General features: G+C 46.8%; 1 protein-coding gene across 1 annotated transcript in view; it reads left to right on the forward strand.

Moving 5' to 3' along the window:
- The window catches only part of Matn2 (matrilin 2), a 109,133-nt gene that overhangs the window by 55,557 nt on the left and 38,410 nt on the right, over positions 1-15,166 (forward strand). Inside the window, exon 5 of the mRNA XM_051202703.1 lies at positions 12,680-12,802. Within this exon, the coding sequence (XP_051058660.1) occupies positions 12,680-12,802 (123 nt within the window). The remainder of the gene's footprint in view (positions 1-12,679; positions 12,803-15,166) is intronic.

Raw genomic sequence — 15,166 nt, forward strand, 5'->3', positions numbered from 1 at the left:
GAAATAGCCTCAGCTGGGAGCAAATGCATTGGGGGACTTGGTGTTTTCCCTACTCCACAATGTGTCTAAGAATGGTAGAAAGTGATGAAGTATTGGTTTTTAGCAGGCAAGCAAATTCACAAGCATGCAATCTGTGATAAAGTGCATTTGATTAAAATTTTGGAAAAAAAAAAAACATAATTGAAGGTTTGAAGCTACCTGATTTCAAGACTATTTACAAAGCAGAATATAATTAAAATAATATAATACAATCAAGACTACAGTCTACTTTTTTTTTTTAATTTTACCATGCAACAAAACCTTTATTTTAAGATAATGTTGTCTTGGTGTAAATATGTACATTTAGGCAATTGGAACAGAATTTACAGTGCATAAATAACTCTTGATGCAATATGAAATGAAATGATTTTTGAGAAGGGAATAAAAGCAATCCAGTGAGGAAAGTATATGTTTTTTTAAAAGTAACAGCAAAAGTTGGATACATAGATACATACATACATACATACATATAATATTTTGCCATTACCACATACCATGTAGACAAGCAATCCAAAGTGGATTTCAGGACAAACATTAGAATAAATACTATTAAATATCCAGGTGAAAATACCAGAAAAATCTTGGTGATCCCCAGTTTAGAAAGAATTTCTTTAGACATTAAAAGAAAAAAAAAATCAATGAACTATTAAAATCAAAACATCCTACCTTTGAATTAAAAAGAGAGGGCAAACTAGTCTAGGAGAAAAATATTTTCAAAACATATCCAACAAAGGATGTCAGAATACATAAGAATATAAAACAACCCATTAAAAATAGACAAAAAAATTTGAGTGGACACTAAATCAAAGAAGGCAGAGAGCTGGGGGTGTAGCTCAGTGGTAGGATGTTTGTGTAGTGTACATAAGTCCCTGTGTTCAAACCCAACACAAAATAAAAGAAAGAAGGCATGGATGATGAAGAACCTCATGAAAGAATACTCTTTGCTAGCCAGTAGGACATTGCAAGCTCAAACCGCAGTGAGGTACTGCTCCATACTTGCTAGACTAGATACATTTTAAAAAGATCTGATTTTTATATTTGTTGTGGGGTTACAGGATGAATAAAGAATTGATGATAGGCTGGAGAGATGATGGCTCAACAGTTAAGAGCACTGACTCCTCTACCAAAGGACCCGGGTTCAACTCCCAGCACCCACATGGTTGCTCACAACTGTCTATAACTCCAGTTCCAGGTGACCCTAACCCTCACCCAGACATACATGCAAGCAAAACCAATGTATGTAGAATTTCTAAAAAACAAAGAACTGATGATTATCTTTGCTATCTTGATTATGCTGATGATGTGTAGATACGCCCAGCTTCTCAATGTACACCCTTTATTCTTGTCTTTTTATTGCCATGAGTTCTTCCTATGTAGCCCAGTCTTGTCTCATATGCACAATTCTTCTGCCTCGGCCTCCCAAGTGCTGGGACACACTTCCACAGTCACTTGAGAATGTGCTTTATGCAATTTGTTTACATTGACTGCAACACCAGAAAGCTAGTCTGTAATCAGAGTGAAGCTAAGTGGCACTCAGACAGAAGGCTATAAGAAAAAGAGATTATACAGAGATTCTTGGAACAAGACTACATCACTCACGTGGAAAGGCTTGCTTGAAGTGCTGAGGGATCAGAAAAGGAATGTGTGAGCCGGGACACAGGATGGACCTGTTGGAAACTCAAGCTGAGTTCCAGCTGTGTCTTTGGTGACTGAAGGAGCTGAACATGTGTGTCAAGGGCAAAGTTGCAATTAGTCCTGCATATTAAAATCACAGTTGGATGTGGCATTAACGTACACTCTGTGCTAGAAGGTAGATAATGACACAAAGATGTCATTCATTTCTTCTTTCCCTATGGGCTCCTTCCTGTGGGCGGGCACTCTTACACTGGGCATTTCTCATATATATGTGAGACTTAGGAAACTAACATTTTGGCTTCCCTTATGACCCACGTGCAGCACAGGATATGATTCAATTCAGTGTGCAACACTTACGCCTGCAGAATTAGCTCGGCCATAGCAACAATTTGTCCCAAGGAGGTCTTTATGACATAAAGGAGGGTTGGTGGGTGGGTAGTAGTATTGAGATTGACAGATTTCTTCACAGAGAGACATGGTTTTGAGACCAAACTGTGGAGTCCGGGAGCTGGGCCGAGAGAAGGAAGATTATCACTGAAGGGAAAGCCTGAGCCAGTTTTTAACCTTTAAAACTGAGAGAATCCTAGAGGAAGAAGAGGGTGCATGGATGGTGAAGGGCAGGCAGGGAGTGCTGGAGCAGTTCCTAGGCATGGGAAGAGTGGAAGAGTGAACAAGACAGACAGACCGCACGCACGCACGCACGCATGCACGCAGCAGGGAGGGCAAGCAAGCAGGACGTCAACTGCAAAAGCCAGACACTGACCCAGCTTCCGCTTACAGCGCCTGTATATGCTGTAAGCACTTGCTGAGAAGGGTAAATCCTGCAGCCCAGTTTCCTAATCCTGGCTGCTGAGCCTACAGTTTAGAGATCCTGGCATGCCATGCTGTTTGCACCCCTGGCTGTCTTGGACACAGAGTTGAAAACATAAGAAATCTGGGGCGTAAAAAGTCCCGTGGGAGAATTGAACTGACTAAACGCGAAGCAATAGTAGTTTTGAAAGAATTCCACAAAGAGGGAGACAAGCCTGAACCTTGTGCTACTTCTCTGAGTCTGCACAGGCACCAGACTCAGGCTTTCCCAAGTGTGGTCCCCAGGAGGGTAGCATGGCTGTCTAGGCAGCTTGTAAGAAATGCAGGTTCCCTGCCCTGTCTAGACCTGGTAAATGGACCTCCCAGCAGCGCCCACAAGCCACCTGTGGATTCTAGTGCCCATTCCATCTTGAAGCTCTCTGACCTAGATGTTTAACTCTTATTAGGAAGCCCAGTGTGTGTGTGTGTGTGTGTGTGTGTGTGTGTGTGTGTGTCTGCGCGCGCGTGCGCACATGCGTGTGTATTAAGACCATAATAATGTGATAACTCTGGAAATTGAAAAGTGCTACGGTTACACAGTGGAGTATTATTTCATTGATTTCTTCATTCAGTCAGGGTCTTTTCTTTAAAGTATGTTTGTACCTCACTTTGTATCCTGGGTGCCTGTGGAGGCCAGAAGGGAGCTCCAGGTGTCCTGGAACTGGAGTTACAGCTGTTTGTGAGCCACCATGGGGATGCTGGGAGTCGAACCCAGGATCCTCTGAAACAGCACTGACTGTTCTTAATTTCCCAGCCATCTCTCTAGCCCCTTACTTGGATTTTAGTATTTTTAGTTTTGGAGCCTTCCTCTTACCCAAGCTTTCCTTACCCCAAAGAAACCCAAAATCTTGCAAGTGAATAGGAGAATTGATTCACAGGCCCCTGGGGAGAAAAGAGCAGGCCCAGCTGGGACTCTCTGGAGAGGGCAGCTTTGTTTTCTCTGGGACTTTGGGTTCATTTTGTTTCTTTGAGCAGAGACCCACAAGGCTGATGACTCACATTTACTGTTGAGTCTTAAAATCCAAACTGCAGCTGTCAAAATAAGGTTAGTGCCTTCGGGCACGCCGAGAGAAAGGGGATGGTCCCCAAATTGTGGGCTTGGGTTTGACTTGCCTTTGTAGAGCTCTAACCCAGGGATCAGTAAGCATTTGAGTTAAGCAGGCAGGGGCCCTAGTGTTGCCAGAGGAGTGAAATCCCAGCTCCCTCCTCTCTTGCTATGGTAAACAGTTTCTGGTGTCTGCATCTTGGGTTAAATAAAAGGAGGGACTGTTTGGAAAAAGAAAGGAAGGAAGGAAGGAAGGAAGGAAGGAGGGAGGGAGGGAGGGAGGGAGGGAGGGAGGGAGGGAGGGAAGGAAGGAAGGAAGGAAGGAAGGAAGGAAGGAAGGGAGGAAAAATACCAGCATGCCTAGTGAAGGTGTTCATTTGCTTTAACTCCAAAGGAGAAATTAAGCTGTCACTGGTGTCAACAGCATGCGCTGTAGCTTGTCTAACGTTCTGAAATACCTATAAAAGCCCTCTGATTAAGCCCTGGGTAGGGTGAGCCAAGCAACCACAGCCTCAGGCTCCCCTCCTCCCACGTAAGGAGATGCACATCCCGAGTTCTCTGGGCTGAGACCCAACACTAAGATCTGGATATGAATGAAGGGAAACGAATCCAGGGCGCATGTGGCCCTCCTGGGAGACTCTATGGGGGGATTGCAGCACAGCCTCAAGGATCCTAGCTAGCTTGCCCTCACTAATTGATTTCACCTGCGCTTGCAGCCAGCCACTCTAGTAAAATTCTCAGGAACTGATAAGACACAAGCAAGTTATGCTGTCCGAGACTATGCTAATAGCTGCCCCCTGGCGAGATAGAGCATGAATCTGGCCAGATCATTTATTACAAACTTAAAAATGCCAGTGTCGCCTGTATCTGATCAATTTAGCAGACCAAACTTAGCCAAAGATACTTTTAAAATATTTTGTAAATGTAATATCCATGTCTGAAGTGTCTCTAAGTACCCAATAAAATGAAACTGTCTTTATGGAATTGGAATTGTGACTCGGGCAAATCTTGTCTTTAAGGTCATGCCTGTGTCAAGCAGACCTTTCTCCGTCCTGCCTGAAGACAGGAAACGGGGGACTGGCATTTGTTACGCCTACTCTGGGCCGCATTCTTCTCCGTTATTACCTCCTCTAACCCGGCACAGACAGTGCTTTCTATACTCAGCTATTACATGTCTTCATGAAAACCATGTCTCGGAGGTCATGTGCTGAAGTCTCCCAGCTAGGGCCAGGCTTGCTTCCAAAGATGGTAGTCTGCCTGCTTGCCTCACCGCTTGCTTTCCTGAAGAGACATTACTGCCATACTCCAATGGTGACTCCCTAGTGACTGTCTGTGCATCTCATCTCTTCCGGTCTTTACACAAAGTCAGCTCAGCAAAACCACCTTTTCCGTCACGGTGTTTAAAGTGATAGTCCTTAACCACTCCTGACTCCCTTGCAAGACAGTGTTGTTGGCCCCTCATCCATGACAGGCTGGACAGAAAGTTTCTGGCCTGCAGTGTCTGCCAATTTCCCTGGTGTAAACACTCCCCCCATGGCCATTTCATGCTACCAGCGTAGCTTCAAAGGGACGCCAACTTGGGAAGAAATGCCCATCACCTGTTCTGGGTGAGCTGACTCCAGCACACCAAGGAATTCACGAGTAGACTCTCAGCTTGTGATGGTCGGGAATTGTCTTCTTGGTCTGTTGAGTTCACTATTGTTTTCCCTATGCAATGAAAAATTTCCCGAATGAACGAGTAGACTGATCCTGCCATTCACAGACATGCCAGGCACCAGGCTAGAGAGTTGAGCTAGAGTGCTAAGCCAAATGAACACTCGTGAGGACGTGTGCGCCCTGTGTGACAGGCAGGATAGGTTCATGTCACTTACAAATTAAGCATTAAATTATAACCGTGGTGAAAACTACAGAGGGAAACTGCCAAGAAGGACTTAACAAGCGGCTACTGAAGTCACCTCAGAAAATATTACTTTAAGATGTATCCTAAAGGGTACATAAGAATTAGGTAGGCAAAAAAGCAGGCAAGGAGGGATGTGAGCATTTGAGGTAGAAAGAGCGGTGTATGCAGAAGTCCTGGGGTGAGAGGAAACTTGATTTGGAAGATAGAGAGGACAGTATAGATTCAACAGTGGAGCAGTATGAGCCAAGACAGGAGAAGAGGCAGGTAATTGTCTGGTACTCTGTCTCACATCAGTTTGGATGCCATGCTGGGGCAGCATGGAGCCAGTACAAATGCTAACAGGAGATACAGTGCAGGTTGTTCTGGTAAGCTAGAATAGATACCAGAAGACCAGGTAGCTGATTGCCTTTGACTGTTGAGTTGATCCTGGCTCCTCTTGGCAGGGGGAGGTAAGGAACACTGCCTTGAGGGTTCTACTGCTGTGAAGAGGCACCATGACCACAGCTGTTACCAAGGAAAGCATGTCATCCGGGCTGACTCACGGTTTCACAGGTTTAGTCCATTATCATCATGGTGGGAAATGTGGTAGTGTGCAGGCAGACACGGTGCTGGAGAAGGAGCTGAGGGTTCTACATCTTGATCCTCAGGCACCAGATGGAGTCTGTCACACTTGAGTGTAGCTTGAGCAAAGGAGACCTTAAAGCCCGCCCTCACAGTGACACACCTCCTCCAACAAGGCCACACCTCCTAATTGTACCACTCCCTATGGGGACCATTTTCTTTCAAACCACCTCAAGTACCAAAGAGTTGGTTGGATCTGGAGGGCACAGAAGAGAGGGGACACCCATGACTTCCAAGTTTCTGGGACCACCGTCTGCTAATCTAAAAGGAAAATTAAAGATGAAACTCATGGTTTAATCCAGACACCACAGGAACACCCACACTTCTGGGTGTTTACAGCCCTGGTAAGAAGAACAGATTGGGAACACCCAACCAGTCTATGCCTGTGTGACATAGATGCGGAATTTATTTATTATTTATCTATCTGACAAATATTTGTTGGGCAACTCCAATGTGTCAGGCACTGTAACGGATACAAGGCATGTAGCAGTCAGACAGCTAGACACAGATTCCCTATCCATCACGACAGCTTTTCTGGTACCTCAAACTAGAGACTGGCACCTACATGTCCTTGCCCTCAGGGACTGGAGTGCCTTTTGCCGAGGATGAAGAGAGGCATGGAGATGTGGAGATTTTTTTTTTTCCATTTCTTTCTCTTCCTAGGATCTCATTTCTGTTAGATAAAAGGGCTTTGGGGAGTTAGGGACATCTTTGTTGGCAGACAGGGCAAATGGAACTTTGTCACCATACCTTTAGCCATGAGCTTTTATGAAACACACACACAGGGACAGTACAGGAGTCTCTGAGGAATCAGATGGGACAGACCAGTTCATACTCCACTGAGTCAGGCAGACGTGTGGCCAGCCTTCCAGCACCAGGAGGAAACGGTGGTGGCTATGGGGCCCAGGGGAAGAAGCCTTTGAGAAGGCTCCTGGAAGAGATGATGCCTGACTAAAGTCACAAGCCATAGCTGGGGTAGACAGACAGAGGAGGCAGAAGGCTGCCAGAATAACATGGTCTCTCCCATGCCCCTGAGTCATTATATCACCCTTCAGTGAAGTCCATCCAGGCTGTGAGGAAGGGGGGGGGAAACTTGTTTTTCAAAAGCATAAGGGATTGTCCAAAAACATCTGTACTTTTTTTCAGATGGAAGTGATCACTGCCAGGAAACAAGAAGTCACTCTGCTAGAACCCAGTTTCCATTTATCCCTTTGTCTTTGTTTAATTAGATTAATCCCTCAGTGGTCTCCCTTGGGTCAGTACAAATCACCCATGGCCATAAATCCCGACATTCTAAAAACAGTATGAAAGAAAAAGCCACATGGAGCCAACTGGCAGCAGGCGCGCTTTCTCGGGACAATTCTTTGGGAATGAGAGCTATAACCCTTCCTGGTCCTAACCACGTTCTGCATTTTCCTGTGTGTCCGGGGAGGAGACTAGAGTGGCAGCCATCACTCTGAGACTTGTTGCAGAGAAAGCTGAGCCGTGGGGTCGCAGGTCCTACGAGGAGTCTGAGCCCCTTTCCTCTGAGGACTGTGGGGACTTTTGTCCTTGGGGTTCAGTGATTCTCACCTGCTGCATGCTGGGGACTTTGAGGACGTTTAGCAAACTTTGCTGCCAAAATCCTACCCCTGGCCAGTCTGGTTTAATAAAGGGGTGTATCTTGGCATCAGGATGGAGTATGGGAGCCAACCTCAGGTATTGTTCCACGGAACTACCCACCTTCATTCCCTCCCCTCCCCTCCCCTCCCGCCTCTTTCCCTTCTCTTCCTTTCCTCTTCTCCCTGGACAGAATCTCGCTAGGACCTGGAACTTACCTCAGGCTAGGCTGGCCCAAGGATCTGCCTTTTCTGTCTCCCTAGTGCTGGGATGATCACAAACACCACGTGCCTGGCTTTTTACATTCCTTGGCATCAAACTCCCCGAGTCCTCCAGCTCGCACAACAGGCACGCTATCATCTGAGCATCTTAGGGTCCCAACATCAGTGTTTTTGGAAGGGCTCCAGTAAGTTCTAGTAGGCAGTTGGGTTAAGACTCTTCTGCTGTGGTAGACAGGGCCACACATTAATTCTGTGGACTTTGCAGAGTCCTGGCCTGAGCAGGAAGAGATCAGCATTACCTCGCCATCTGCTCTGTCTGCCCTGTAGGGGAAAGTCTTCTGGTGGAAAAACTAACCACAGTGTCTCCGGGACCTGCTCTATTGCTTTTGAAATTGAACTCGCTCTGCCAACTAGGCTGGCCTCACAGAGATCCGCCTGCCTCTGCCTCCCCTGTGTTAGACTTCAAAATACTACTTTGTGCCAGCCGGTGGTGGTGCACGACATCTTTGATCCCAGCACTCAGGAGGCAGAGGCAAGAGGATCTCACTCTGTAGACCAGGCCAGCCTGGTCTACAGACTGAGTTCCAGGACAGCTAGGACTTTTACACAGAGAAACCCTGTCTTGGGTGGAGGAAGGGAAGGTGTTCTTTTGTAATAGACTACTTTTTCTACTGTTATAATAAGAATTTTGAAGCCAGGTAACTGTAAGTGAATGAATGAAAGCCCTCAGTCCTATCCCTTCCTGCTCTCCATGATTGACAGGAGTTCTAGTGTGGCCCATAGGGATCAGGTGACACTTGGAGTGGAGGGATGGGGAGGAGCTGCGGAAGCTCTTGCTTCCCTGCAGAGACTGCTTGGGAACACCTGTGCGGTGAGCTGGTACCCCATTTCCCAGCAGCAGGACCTGGTGCAGAGTGCTGGCCACCTGAGAAGGGACTTAGGGTCTAGTGAGGAGGACAGTGACTGCCTCACTGCATGAACACGTATACGGGTGATATCATGATACATGCCAGGGAGGAACAGAACAGGAGTGTACTGACAGCCAGCATGCAAGGCCAAAAGCTCCGAGTAGGTCCAGCTTCTCATAGCAAGAGACAAATTTCCCATCAATCCACAGGCACATTGAAGCCTGGGAATGAAGGCCACATCACTGTTCCCACACAAAGCAATAGTTTTCATTGAGCTGTGCTGGAAGTCGGGTGAGGTCCCCAGAGCTGAGAATATCTGTGACAGATGCTGCCAGACACATCACTTGAGAGCCCAAAGCACGGTTTGGATGCAGTCACTGGTCTCTCCCTTGAGGGTGGCCCTGTCATCTGTTGAACGGGGTTTGACTCCTCAGCCTACTGGAGGGGCCCTCAGCCATCTGGAGTCTACGATCCTTCTCGCCCTGTCTGCCAGGGAATTCCCAGAGCAGAATCCAGATCCAGATCTTCCGTATCCACATGTCCTCTCAATCTCCATTCTCCTTCTCAGACGTGAGCATTTTAATATGTGACAGCGTGGATTTCATTTATTTAATTGCTTTATTTAGTTTGGTTTTTCAAGATAGGGTTTTTCTGTGTAACAGTCATGGCTGTTTTGGAACTTTCTTTGTGGACTAGGCTGGCCTTGAACTCACAGAGATCCCCCTGACTCTTCTTCCCAAGTGCTGGGACTAAAGGCATGTGCCACTGCTGCCACCACCACTACCCGGCTTTATGTTATATTTCTAAGCTCAGGCTGGAGAGATGGCTGTGTGGTAAAGAACACTGTCTGCTCTTCCAGAGCATCTGGGTTAGACTGGATTCCAGCACCCACATGACAGCTCACAACTGTTGTAATCCCAGTTCCAGAGGATTTGATGCCTTCTTCTGACCTCGGGCAGTTACACATGCAGGCAAACATCCATACCCAGAAAAGTAAAAGGTGCAAAAGTGCTCTGTTTATTTAGTAGAGATGCTGAGTCAGATCAGCTTTTTAATCTTTTCATAAATTTGTTAATCTAAAAGCACAAAACAAAATTCAAAGACCAAGAAAGTGATACTGCTTGTGTGTGTGCCCATGTATGTGCCTGCAGAAGTGTGTACATGTCTGTCGAGGTCAGAGGACACCTTCCTTGTCACTCCTCAGGCATTGTGCACCTTTGGCTCAAGGCTCTGTAATATGTATAATACCCCCCCTCCCAGAGTTTCTTTGTAACAGCTCTGGCTGTCCTGGAACTCACAGAGATCCTGCATTTTCCTCCCACGTGCTGGGATTGATGGCGTTAAAGGCATGTGCTTCCACCACCCGGCAATAAAAGATATTTTGACAAGGAACAATGATGAGGCTGGAGAGGCAGCTGAGCCACTAAGAGTGCCCTGCAGAGGGACCTGAGTTCAGTTCCCAGCACCATGCCAGATGCCTCACAATGGCCTGTAATGTCCTTCCTACCCTTGCCTCTGTGGGCAGCTATGCTTGTGGACACGTAAAAACATACACATGTGGTAAAAAATAAAATCGACCTTTGTTTAAGTGATCTAGACATTTATTTTTCTTTTAAGTATAATGAGAGTCAGAGACCGACAGAGCTTTCTGGATAACTGAGCTTTATCACACTTGGTGTAAGTGACACTTTTTAAGCAAAGGAACTTCTTCTCTTTAATGCATGCAGTCCCTTTAATGCTCTCTGGCTTTCTCTGGTTCTGATGGCAGGATTGTGGGTAGAGCTAGTCATTTCACAGCGTCTGAGCCCTCTCCTTGCCAGGAAACAGCACCATCATGTCTGCCCATCTGTGCCAAGGAGAGGCTGAGTCAGATTTGGGTTGAAGGTGCCTTTAACCTTTCCAGCCTCTCCATATTCCTAGGCCTGTGGCAGGAGCCACACTCCCACACTGCATGGTAGTTGAGTAGGTAGCTCAGCACTTTGTGGATATGCGGTGACTAGTTCTCAAACAAGACCTCCAATAGTCAGTCACTCCGTCGCTCCCTGCGATCTCCCTTAGTACTCCTGTGGCTTTGGCTTCCCCATTTCCCTCATCTGTTTGGGGGATGAATGTGTAGAGTGCATGGAGAACTTTCAAGACTTCTCCTGTACTGAGAGGAGCAGAGGAAAGGCTGATGGGACCTGGGGATAGAGGTTGTGCTTGGAACTTGTCATGTGTCTCGGTGTCCTAGTACTGTGAAGAGACGTCGTGACCACAGCAGCTCTTTTTATTTCTTCTTCTTCTTCTTTAAGTCAGGGTTTCTCGGGGGAGCTCATGGACTCCAACCTGATTGCTGGGAAACCAGCATAAGACAGACCCAGACCCCCTGAACGTGGGTGTCAGTTAGGAGGACTGGGCAGTCTATGGGGCCTCTGGTAATAGATCAGTATTTATCCCTAGTATATGAATGGACTTAGGGAGTCCATTCCGCATAGAGGGATACTCTCTCAGCATAGACACATGGGGGAGGGCCCAGGCCCTGCTCCAAATGATAAATAGACTTTGAAGACTCCCCATGGAAGGCCTCACCCTCCCTGGGGAGCAGAAAGGAGATGGGATGGGGGTTGTGGGGGGACAGGGGAGGACAGGGGAGGCAAGAAGGGTTTGGGAACTGGGATTGACATGTAAAACATGTCAATCTTGTTTCATATATATATATATATATATATATATATATATATATATATGCATACACACACACACACACACACACACACACACACACACGGGGTTTCTCTGTGTAGCTTTGGAGCCTGTTGTGGAACTCACTCTGTAGACCAGGCTGGCTTTGAACTCACAGAGATCTGCCTCCCAAGTGCTGGGATGAAAGGAGTGCACCACCACTGGCCAGCTATGGCCACTCTTATAAAAGAAATCATTTCACTGGAGCTGGCTTACGCTTTAGAGGTTTAGCCCATTATCATCATGGTGGGAAGCATGGCAACATGGTAGTAGAGAAGGAAGAGAGAGGTCTACAATCTTGATTGACAAGCAGCAGGAAGAGAGAACCCTGGGCCTGACTTGAGCATTTGAAACCCCAAAGCTCACCCCCAGTGACACACTTCCTCCAACAAGGCCACGCCCTATGACCAGGCATTCCAGTCCATGGACCTATGAGGGTCATTTGTATCCAAACCACCACATCCTGTTTCCAGCAGAGTGGTGATGCTGTAGCTCCCTTGCCTGCCTTAATATGCACGATGTCAAAGGCTGCACAAAACAAAGTCATCTCCTGTAACTGATGAAGCTGTGTTTGCCCAAAGGCCAGGAATGATGCTTGCGGGGGCAAGTAGAAGCTCTCGCTCACAACTCGGCTCTCATGAACCCTCGAGATATGCTCAACGTGGTTTTCATTGCCACAGGAAAATACGAAATTGATATTAATTAAAGTTATTTACTGAATTTCCATAGAATTCCAACTTTGAAAAGGGTTTTGTCAGCAGGGTTGTGGTGGCACACGCCTTTAATCCCTGTGCTTGGGAGGCAGAGGCAGGCAGATCTCTTGGGTTCAAGCCCAGCCTAGTCTACAGAGGTAGTTCCAAGACAGCCAGAACTACATAGAGAAAGCCTGTCTTGAAAAACCAAAAGAAAAGAATGATCTACACTGAAATGCATATAGCGTCAGCAGGGGCTGCTCTGTGTGGTAGGACTACAGGGGGATTTCCCTTTTACGTATTTTGCCCCTCAATTCTCTCCACGATAACACATTAGAATGTGCAATATTATTGAAGGTTGCTGTAGTAAGCGCTGCAGAGTTGAGTTGCCGTGGGCTGAGAGCACTTCTCCTTCGGACCTGTGTGCTAATGGTGCGATTTTGCCTCAGTCCAGGATCTGTGCGCCACAGAGGACCACGGATGTGAGCAACTGTGTGTGAACGTTCCGGGTTCCTTCGTCTGTCAGTGCTACAGTGGTTACACCCTGGCCGAAGACGGGAAGCGGTGTGCAGGTGGGTGCCCTTAGCCCCGTGTGTGGAGGAAGAGCTCAGAAGTACAGGAAAGAGAGCAGCAGAATAGTCCTTTGGTTTTAATGAAGCAGTCGGTTCTTTGGTCTAGCTGTTAGGTAGAATTTGAACGTTAAAGACTTCATTTTTGCTTGAGGTCAGGGTGTGCTCATTCTAGATCCTCCACAGGAAGCACGCTTGCTACTCCATGTAAGTATCATTGCCGGTTACTTCACTGCTTGGAAAGGAGAGTCCCTTTGAACTCTGTAGAAATTTGTCACTCTTGTTGGTTTAGTAAAACACCGATTGGCCGGTAGCCAGGCAAAAGGTATAGGCTGGACAGCTAAACTGGGGATGCTGGGAGGAAGAAGGGAGGAGTCAGGGGAGTCGCCAGCAGACGTGGATGAAGCAAGATGTGTAGAAAATGAGGCAACTGAGTCAGGAGCCACGTGGCAAAGCGTAGATAAGAAATATGGGTTATGTATGGGCAGGGGTGTTATGTAGCGCCTCAAAGACACTGGTGGCCTTATCCTTCATTTTGGACCTGCAGTTGAGTGAAAGGCCCAACTGTCTGTATTGACATCATGGTCACAGGAAATAAAAGCCGTAAACGCAAGAGCCAGGGAAGGGGTTAGGAGGTGCTTAACCCTGCAAGCACAGATTCACAGTTGAACACCCTCCGGACGTGGCCACTCCACACTCAGTGATCAGGTGAGAGATGGGTGTAGTTTTCCTTAGCCCTTGCAGAGCAGGCCAGCAAACCCCTAATATGTATGCAGCAAGAGAGGCAGGGTTTAAATGAGTCCACCAGACCCAAGATAAATGATAATGACATATTTATTAGGGAAGCACTTACCCAGATAAGAGTAGATGACTGCCGCGGGCTTCCTGCTCCAGAATCTGCAGTCTCTGCCCTTCCGATGCTCTCCACAACCCGAGAGAGCGAGAGCCAGCCCCTCCTCTACCTTATAATGGGTCACATCTGCACCTGAAGCCACACCCAAAGGGTGCGGCCACTACCACAAGTTCACTGGAAAGGCAAGATGATGCCACTACACAGCCCTTTCCTGATTAGCTGTAGCTCCCTTGCCTGGTCTCATTCATCATTAGAGCAAGAAATAGTAGGTAAATAGCGTGTTCAGTTAGCTGAGCTGAAGCAAACCTAGATTCCTGACCAAATCCTGCCTTTCTGTTCTACAGCCCATTGCTTTCAGAGACCATGCTGTACCTTTCCATTCCGTGTTTCCTTCCACACTACATGTTTATTCTTTTGCATATTTCCCAGCATGCATTAGGGGTATGAAAGGCAGGAAAAAGACCAAAAAAGAAAGAAAAGAAAAGTGGTCATTTGCTATTTGCACAGGAATAATGAGAGTATTGTGGCTTTGCTTATACACAGTGGTAGGTTTGACAACTACCCTCATCAGAGATCAGCAAATGGAATTGGTTTATTGAGCCTTAGAGCTATTTATTTCGGATGGGAGGGTGTCAGTTTACTGGTGGTGACCATGACAGAGTAACAGGGTACCCTGCTGACGCATCATCGAAAAAGAAGCCAACATGTAACCGCCAATTCTTATTTGTCTCATTATTTCTTATCATACAACTAATATTTAAATGATGAGAAAACCACTGTTGATAATTCATTGTATTTCTACCATACTGTTGCTAGGAATGTCTACTACAAAATATTTGTCCATGTTGAATGAGAAGTTATGCTGCTTAGTTTTGTCACTGTTTTTTTTCCCCCTTTCTGTTGTTAAATAAGTAGAAACTTTGTGAACTGAAAAATTAAGGATAATAAAGGTGGGGAACGGGGCCCTTGTGAGGAAGGACGGGGGCAAGTGTCAAGGAGTCAGGAACACTGTTCTAATCGACTGAGTTGGGGTGGAAACGGAATGAACTGGGAGCTATGGAGTCACAGGGGATAGATGAGCAGGAGGCCAGCTCATGGAAGGCTGGGAAACAAGAGAGGGGTGGGGAACCCAGTCCTCTCTGTACTACCAAATCACTGCCTAATGGCCCAGTGTAGTAGAGAATCTTTGTGTCTCTCAGGATTCTGCTGCAAGATTGGAATTTGACATTTGCTGAAGAGCAGAAAGAATGAGCGAGAACGTGTTGTGGTTGCCAGGAGAAGGGCGTTTTCCCTGCTGATGCTTATAAACACATGAAAATGTCCTGGGCTGGAGAGATGGCCCGGCCGTTAAAGGCTAGGCTCACAACCAAAATGCCAAGGATGTCTTGCCTGTATTAGGCGGTCAAGCAGGAGAATGGTAAACCAAGAGAAACTGTGTATCCTAATGTGACCCAGCCCTCATCCCTCTGATGATCGTGGCATTACCGTCTTCACAACCCTCCTTGACAGCCAAT

This window comes from Phodopus roborovskii, unplaced genomic scaffold, assembly GCF_943737965.1.
Source record: "Phodopus roborovskii unplaced genomic scaffold, PHOROB, whole genome shotgun sequence".
NCBI classification, from domain to species: domain Eukaryota; kingdom Metazoa; phylum Chordata; class Mammalia; order Rodentia; family Cricetidae; genus Phodopus; species Phodopus roborovskii.